Here is a 10,356-nt window from a genome sequence, read left to right on the forward strand (position 1 = left end):
TTTATATATAACAGAATAGAAAAATATTTGCATGATTGTTTTTTTTTTTAATATGTGATAATTTTTTTAGGTCCTCCCAATTTTTATTCCTTATAGAGGTATATACTCTACATATTTTTTTATGTGTTTTTTTTTTTTTTTTTTTTGTAATAATATATTATATATATATATATATATATACCCGATATTTTACACTTGTGACATATGGGGAGTGTCACAGATATATGTATTAATAAATACATCCAAATGTTTAAAGAAAAAAAAATTGTTAGAAGAAATATTTGTTCAATATAATTTTTCTCTTCATTTTAAATATGTATGTATGTATTTACATGTGTATATATGAACCTATTTCTTTTTTCCCCCTTCACATATATATATATATATATATATATATTTATTTATTTGTTTGCATTATGTGTAACAATTTTTGTACTTTTAAAAAGAAACAAAATTCTCATAATGCTGTAAAAAAAAAGATCTTAAAAATATTTGATACATTAATATTTATTTTATATTTATGTCTGTATATTTTTATAATATCTATCCATTTAATTTATAAATGTATATATAATATAAAAACGAAATAGGCATTTTTTTTTTTAGTTATATTACAATTTTTTTCCATACATTATTTATAGCATATATTTTTTTAAATTAAATATATGAATATACCTATATATAATATATATATCACATATATATTGATATTTATATTTATATTTATATTTATATTTATGTTTGTATATTTTATTTTTTATTTTTTTTTTTTTGTTCTGATAAAAGCATTTTATATAAATGGACAATTTTTTTTTTTTTGTAATATTCTTCTCTATTTTTTTATTTTATTAATATTTTTCTTATGCTTCCTTCCTTCCTTTTTTTTTTTTTTTTTTCTTCTTCTTTTCTCTCTTACGAATAATATTAACCCTTTTAATAAACATCTAGTGCTGTACACAATTTTATTTTTTTTTTTATTTTTTGGCATGCATCATAAAATAAATAGAATCACTTAAAAAAAAATAAAAAAGAAAAGAAAAATAAGATATGTATAATATATATATATATATAAAGTTATAATATATATATATATATGTTTTTAAAAATATGTGATCTAAAAATATTATATATATATAATATATTTTTTTTTTTTTTTTTTTATTTGTTACATGTATTATTTATAATGTTGTGTACTTATATATATTATACATACCAAATTATGTACATATTTATATATAACAAAAAAAAAAAAATAATATAATATAATTATTTATTTACATGTATTTTATAAAAAAATTTAAGGTATTTATTAAATAAATAAATAAATATATATATATATATATATATTCGGTTATAATAATATATTCTTTTTTTAGAGTTATACAATTTGGTGTATATTTAAAATAAAAATAAATTAAAACATATAAAAAAAAAACATCATAATTTTGCCTCCCCCCCTTATTTTATTATCTTTTACTAAGTATATCTAAGTATTATTATTATTATTATTATATATATAAATGAATAAATAAATATATATATATATATGTATGTATATATATATTTATATATTTATTTATTTATAGAAAATTAAAAAAAAAGAAAAAAAAAATTAAATAATTAATTTATAATATAATTTTTTTTATTTCCTTATTATTTTTTTATTTTATAAATATTATATTATTATGCTTTATGTGAATATATTTTTCTTAAATAATAAAAACAGGAAAATAAGAGAATATTATATATATATATATATATATATATATATATATATAAAGAAATAATAATAAAACATATTTTTTTTATATAGAAAGAATATGAGAGCATACAAAATATTTGAAAAAAAAAAAAAAAAAATTCTTATTTTTTTCCTATATTTAATAATAATTATTTAAATAAATAAAATATTTAAAAAAAAAAAAAAAAAAAAAAAAAAAAAATACACTTATTAGATAATAGCATATATATATAAATATATATTTATATATATATATATATATATATATATATATATATATATATTTTGAGTATGGTATTTTATTATTTATTTTTACTCTTGTATTAAAAGAAAAATTATTTATTTAAGAACCTTGATTAAAATTTGTCATATAATTATTATATATATATATATATATATATATATTACATATAGATTTATATGTATATTATATTTTTATTCATATTTATTAGAATAATTTATTAAATATTTATTTTATATATGTATATACAAAAATTATTCTACATGTATATAGGTGTATATAAAATAATATAACTAAGAAAAAAAAAAAAAAAAAAAAAAAAAAAAAAAAAAAAAAAAAAAATTATATTACATTAGATTAGATTAGATTAAATCTTTTTATATTTTCATTTTTTAATTATTAAATTTTGTTAATAAAAAAAAATATGGTAAATTTTATTACGTATGCTTTGCTAAAATATATATATTTTCGTTCAGACAGTTTTTTAAATATATAGAGAGAAAGACAATATAAAAAAATTTTAATATTACATTCATATATATATATATATATATATATATATATGTATATATTTTATTTCTATAATTATAAAACGTAAAGAAAATTTAAAAGATAATTAAAATTGTGATATGTATATGTTATATGCCTTAATATTTTTATGTATATACATTATATATATATAATATATAATATATGTTTGTATTTATATAAAAATATATATATATATATATATATATATATATATAATAATTAATATTTTTAATTCGAATCAATTTACCCTTATTTTTATTTTCATTTCTTTTATTTTTTGACCCTTATTAAAATTAGAAATAATACATACTTAAACCGAAAAAAAAAAAAAAAAAAAAAAAAAAAAAGAGAAAAAAATATATTACATATTAGCATATATATTATATATGTGTGCATATTTCTATATTAAAACTGCGTGCCTAATACTTTTTTTTTTTTCTACATATTTTTTGACCCTTATTAAAATTAGAAATAATACATACTTAAACCGAAAAAAAAAAAAAAAAAAAAAAAAAAAAAAGAGAAAAAAATATATTACATATTAGCATATATATTATATATGTGTGCATATTTCTATATTAAAACTGCGTGCCTAATACTTTTTTTTTTTTCTACATATATAAAATATTATATATATATATATATATATATATACATATATACATATATACATATACTTAACAGTTATATTTATTAAGACTAAATATTTAATATTTTATTATTTGAATGATCAAATATAATTAAATAATTTGTAACATAATATATAAATGCATACATAAAATATATATTTTCTTGTTCCTATATATATATATATAAGAACACAACATATGATCCTATAAGATCATTTTATATATATAATGTTGTAAAATGCATGAAATTTTATGAGCACCTTTTTTTTTTTATTTCTTTTTAATAAATATATAAAAGCTTTTAAAATATATATTTATACAAATTTTATTTATTAAATAAAAATATAAAAATATTCACATATATATATATATATATATATATATATATATATATGCATCTATTTATGTATCCATTTATGTATCTATATTTGTGTGTAAATATTTAAGCCTACATGTTGTGAAAAAAAAAGAAACAGCACACTTATTATATATATATATATATATATATATATATATATATTTATATTTTTTTATTTATTTATATATATATATATTTTTTTTTTATATCATTTTAAAAAAAAAAAAACTTTCCATATTAAACATATTTATTATTATCCATATTTTTAAAAACAATCTCTAATATTATTTGTATCATCAAAATGAATCGTGGTCCATGTCAAAACGAGAAAAAGAGACGTCGCAGAAAGAGAGAGAAAAAAAAAAAGAGAGAACTCATAAAATCATTAAGAATTTTGCAACAAATAAACAAAACAAATCATCGTAATCAAATAAAAGGAAATAAACAAGAGTCAATAATTAAATATATAAAAGGACTAGGAAAAATTAAAAAAAGTAATAACGATATTTTTAAAATAACAAATAAGCCCACAAGATACAAAAAAAATTATAACTTCACAAGACAACAAATTCATAAAAATAAAATAATTATTCAAAGAAATATTTTTCAAACTACTATTTTTAATAATGATTCTATTCATAAACAGGAGCACAGAAATATAAAAAAATGTTCTCTTTTTATAACAGACAAAGGAAGTAAATCTATAGATACTTCCTCTACAAAAAAAAATCAAAACAAAAATATTCAAAATATTCAAAATATTCAAAACAATTGCCATCTACAGAATGCATCAAATAACATAATCATTTCAGAAGAAACATATTCAATAAAATATAACAATCTTATAGATATACCTAGACACTTTCTAAAATATAAAAATTATGATAATAATATGAAGAAAAATACACATCAAAATTATAGTAATGCACAAAATGATAATGAAAATACAAGCAATTATAATAATACTTATATGAATAATCAAATGAATTATAACAATGACTCTGGAATGAATTCACACCTCACTAAACGTAATAACATTAGCAATGACTTTGGAGGAGAAGACAGTGATAGTAGTAATAATAGGAAGAACAAAGAATATTCATATGAAGAAAGTGATGAAGAGGAAGAGGAAGATGAAAAGGAAAAAAAAAAAAAAAAGGAAGATGAAAAAAAAAAGCAAAGTAAAAATGACAATGATAATAAAAATAAGAATGATAATAAAAATAAGAATGATAATAAAAATGAGAATGATAATAAAAATATGAATGATAATAAAAATATGAATGATAATAAAAATATGAATGATAATAAAAATATGAATGATAATAAAAATGAGAAGGATCATAATAAACCACGTGAAAGTTATTCTAATAAACAAAATGTATATGATCATACATGTGAACCAAAAATTGAAAGAGAAAATATTAAAGAAGATGAACAAATTCAAAAGATATATTCCAATCATGATAATAATTATAATAATAATTATAATAATAATTATTTTAATAAAATTCATCATACTAATAATAGCAATACTAAAAATTTTCAAAACCATATTAATACTTCTAACAACAGTCTTTTTAAAAATGATTACATACAACATACTAAAGATCTTGAAACAAACGAAGCGTGCAAAAGCATCAACTCTATCAGATCTATATGTTCAGATATCGATCATGTAAACAAATATAATCAGTGTCATCAAAAAAAAACAAGGCATGGTACCACTTCAAGTGGCAACGATAATGAATCTAGTGTTTTTAATATGGCCAATAATGAACTCTCATGTTTTTATTCAAACAATTCAGATGTTTTGCATTTTTTAAGTAGTAAAGAGAAAGAGATAGATGATGTGATTTCAATGGAAGGAGCAGATGAAGAAAAAGGAGAAGATGAAGAAAAAGGAGAAGATGAAGAAGGAGAAGATGAAGATGAAGATGAAGATGAAGATGAAGAAGATGAAGACATAAGCAAAGATGATGAAGACATAAACGAAGAAGATGAAGACATAAACGAACACTTTAACTTAGACAAAGTACATGATGATATTCTTTCAATATACCAGGATCAAAAAGACAAAATAAATAAAAATGAAAGTTATGATCATACACATAATATTCATTTCAAATGTGTTCAAGACAATAATGACATTCTAAATACCGATCGGTCATATAGGAAGGAACAAAATATATATAATTTGAATAAGGTACATATAAATAATAACCAAACAAAATATGATGAAGAATCTTGCAGCCAAATGAATAATATTCATACAAATAATATTCATACAAATAATATTCATACAAATAATATTCATACAAATAATATTCATACAAATAATATTCATACAAATAATATTTATACATATAATACCCTTACAAATATAAATTCAAAAAGGAAGACAAATCAATGTAGTAATAAACCAGACATATATAAGAATTCCATTATGAAACAAACTAGTATGAGTGATGTAGAGGATGGATGTTCATATTACCATTCAAGTTGTGAGTCTGCTTATGACGATTATGTTTGTAATAATAAAATAGACTCATACAATAATACTATTGACATATCTGAACACAACCAAGAAAATCTATTTGTTTATAAGGAAGAAAATATGTTCTTTCTAAAAAGAAAATCAGATATAGAAGAGGGTGTCAATAATAATGACGATATTATACATCATATAAATACAATAAAGGATGATAAAAAGAAGAGAATAAAAGTTGCAATTGTAGGTGCAGGTATGGCTGGTTTATCTGCTGCATATATATTAAAAAATAATGATATAGATGTAACAATATATGAAGCAAGTAATCGAATAGGTGGTAGATTTTTTTATTCTAATGAGGTAGATAAAAGTTATATAGGTCAAGTTGATTTGTTTATACATCGAAAAAATCCTCTAATTAATTTTTGTTTAAAAAAAAATATATATTGTGATAATATAAATAAACATTTATATAGACAATATATATATTATAAGGATAGGAAGATTTATAAATATCAACTTCGAAATGAATTTTTTAGAGTAATCAAAAAATTAAGATATTCATATGAGCATTTATTTCATATGAAACATATAAAGAATAATATAAAAAATAAAAAGAAATTAATATATACATCATTAGGTGAAGCAATTAAATATGAAATAAAAAAAATGAAAAAAGAAAATAATTATAAATATATATATATACAATTATATATATATTATATTGAAACATATTTAGGTCTAGATATTAATTCTTTATCAATTCAATATATTTTTTATAATATAAATTTTTTAGATATATATAAAAATATTTGTTGTCCTCTTGAGTTAAATGAAATTATTAAGACATTAAAAGAAAATGTAAACATAGAGAAAAATAAAATTGTTAATAAAATATTTTCTTATAATGATCATATCAAATTATCTTTTAAAAATCATATAGATTCTAAATTATATGATTATTGTATTCTAACAGTTCCTATTGGTGTTTTAAAGGATAGTGTTCGATTCTTTCAGACAAAAAAAGACAAAAGGAAAAAAAAATATAACAATCTAAACAAAAATAAAAATAAAAATAAACAAAACGAAACGTATGATATTCAACATAATCATCAAAAGGAAAAGGATATACAAAAAAATATAAACATAAATATAAATAAAAATAAAAGTAATGATATAAATAAAAATAATAATATAAATAAAAATAATAATATAAATAAAAATATAAATAATAATATAAATAATAATATAAATATTTTTATGAAAAAAATACATAAGAAGAAAAAGAATCCTAATAATTATCATGAGGAAAACAACAAAAATATTCTACAAAATAATGAGAAATTATTTTTAAAAAAAAATACAACATATATGAATAATTCAGATAATATAAGTGATTATTTAATAGATAATATTGAATTAACAACAAGCGAAAAAGAAACTAATAATATGAATGAAACAGATATGCAAAAGGACAAAAATATAAGTCATAATAATAATATAAATTATCTTAACAATGCAGAGTGGGGTTCTTATCATCATAATTATTCTTTCCATAATATAACTAGCGATGAACAAAATAAACCATATGAAAATAAACACACATGCATAAAAAAAAAAAATACCAATCTTCAGAGTTATAAATATAATCTTAAGAACAACGATTTATATAATTATAATTCTGAGGAAAATAATATCAAATATGAAAAAAGAAAAAAGGATGATACAAATAACCACTCTTGTGAGGAATGTCAACATAAAAAGCAAGATAATAAAATAAATTGTAACAATGTGAATCAATTATATAATATATTTATAGAAAATGAAAAAAATTCCAAAAAAAATGATAGAAAAAATAATAGAAAAAATCATAATGATAAAAACACAGGACTGATCGAATTTATTCCTAAGCTACCTGAATGGAAAATTAATAGTATAAAAAGATTAGGTGTAACAAAAAATAATAAAATAATAGTAAAATTAAAAGAACCTTTTTTTAATTCACATCAAAATGTTGTTTTATATTTTAATAATGATCAACTAACACGTGATAAAAAAAGAAAAGGACACTTAAAAAAAACACAACAAAATAAAAATTATGAACATGATAATATATTAGCTCATCCATTAAATGTTTCTAAAAGAAATAAGTTAGCTACACAAGAGGGTTATTCAGTCGAATTTGAAAGACATAAAGAAAACATTAAAAAGGACAACATCAACAATAAAAAAAAAAAAATAAAAAAAAAAAAAATAATAATAAAAAATAATAATAATAATAATAATAGTTATAGTTATAGTTATAGTTGTAGTAGTAATGATGATGGTGAAAAGAAAACTCAACGCAGAAATAACAAAATAAATGAAAATAATAATAATACAAACAATCATAATAATATCTCTGAATTCTTTTCAATGAATGATTTTAAAAAAAATAAGGAAGAAAAATATATAGACGTTCAAAATAAAATAAAAAATAAATTATTTTATCACAATGAAGAAGATATATGCGAAGAAGATAATATAACCACATCACCTGAAAGAAACTCATCATATATAATTAAAAATAATATGGAAATAACTCATAATACAAATAATGGAGATACACCTAATAATAATTATATGAATATATTCGATTGCTTTCTCGAAAAAAATAATAATAAAAAAAATGACAATAATAATAGTAATAACATTATTAAACAAGTATCATATAATTATAGTATAAATAATCAAGAATTATTCAACAACACTGAAACAAAAGAGACGAATGTTGTTATAAATTCAATGAGTGATAATAATGAAAATAATTGTAAAGAAATAAAAGTACAAAAAATTAATAATATTAAAAAAAATATTTTTAGGCTACCTTCAAAAAAATGGAAAAAAGAAATAACATACAATAAAGAAAGTAAATTAATAAAATATTTAAAGAATGAAAATTTAATTGATAAAAATAAAATTTTTCTTTCATATAATAGTGATGTAACAATAAAGAATCCATTTAGTCATATCATATTTTATAGTTCTCATCCTGTAATAGCTTTATATTTAAAGAGTAATATATTAAGTAGGAAAAATAAAAATAAAAATAAAAAAAATAATAATATCAACAATATGAATAATATCAACAATAATAATAATAATAATACATATAATGATTATCTTAATTATAACCCATATTGTGATCAAGGGCAAACCATTAAGAAAATGTGCAGACACTTTCTTAATATAATGCTTCCAGGTCTTAAAATTGAAAAGATATATTTTTATGATTGGAATAATAATTATTTTTTTAGAGGAAACATTTCTTATTTAAAAAAAAAAAGCTTGATAATAGATAAAGATATCTTGTCATTCCCTATTAAGAGATTATTATTTGCAGGTGAACATACTTATCATAGTGAATGTAATTCTTTAGTAAATTCTTATCTGAGTGGAAAAAGGGAAGCATATAGAATCATTGAACGTCTTAATAAAATAATATATATGGATAAGCTAACCAAATGTTTTTATAACAACAATAATAATAATATTTATAATAATAATATTTATAATAATAATATTTATAATATTCATAATATTCATAATATGCATAATACTCATAATATTCATTATGATGATGATGATGTGAGATCGTCTTTATTATATAAATATAAACCAAATAATTCTAAAGAAACCATAATAAATAATATATGCACAAACTGTTTTATCTATATATATGATGACGAAATAGTAGGATTAAATAAAAAAGAATATGATATGTGGTTTAATAATATAAGATGTATATTCTGTAATGAAACACAAAGTATAAATAAATATTTTATAGGAATAATAAAATTAAAACATCGTAACGGTAAGAATGTCAAATATACATGTCATAAAGAATGTCTTTATTTTAATAATTATACTTTCAACCATATATATGGTAATAGATATTTTAATTTAACTATATTATTTAATCATCTATTTCATAAAAAATGCTCTGTATGCTTATTTAATTTTCCATCTCTTAAATGTAGTATATATAACTGTTATAATTTTATTCATCTTAATTGTGCTTATAATTTTTTATCATGGCCAAACTACTCTAAAACCAGCAGACACGAAATCTTATATTGTTATGAACATCAATATATGCATGGAACCAATCATAATTATCATGGAATCAAAAATAGAAATACTCAACCTAATATAAAAACAAATAAACAAATTTTTAAAAATAATAAAAAAACAAAAAGGAAACAACAAAATATAATAACTCTAAGTGATTCAATATCGAATAGTAACAATAGTAATAATAACAACAGCAACGACTACTACTACAATAATAATAATAATAATAATATCGTGCAAGATGTTTTTATG

The 10,356-nt window shown here is 18.0% G+C and overlaps 1 protein-coding gene across 1 annotated transcript in view; it reads left to right on the forward strand.

Moving 5' to 3' along the window:
• Nucleotides 1-3,801: 3,801 nt before the first annotated feature.
• Nucleotides 3,802-10,356, forward strand: part of PGSY75_0801900 (hypothetical protein) — a gene marked incomplete at both ends in the record, with an annotated part of 11,244 nt that continues 4,689 nt past the window's right edge. The window contains one exon of the mRNA XM_018785156.1: nt 3,802-10,356. This exon is cut by the window's right edge and continues 4,689 nt beyond it. Coding sequence (XP_018642123.1) covers nt 3,802-10,356 — 6,555 coding nt within the window.

Source organism: Plasmodium gaboni, chromosome 8, assembly GCF_001602025.1.
Source record: "Plasmodium gaboni strain SY75 chromosome 8, whole genome shotgun sequence".
Classification (NCBI taxonomy): domain Eukaryota; phylum Apicomplexa; class Aconoidasida; order Haemosporida; family Plasmodiidae; genus Plasmodium; species Plasmodium gaboni.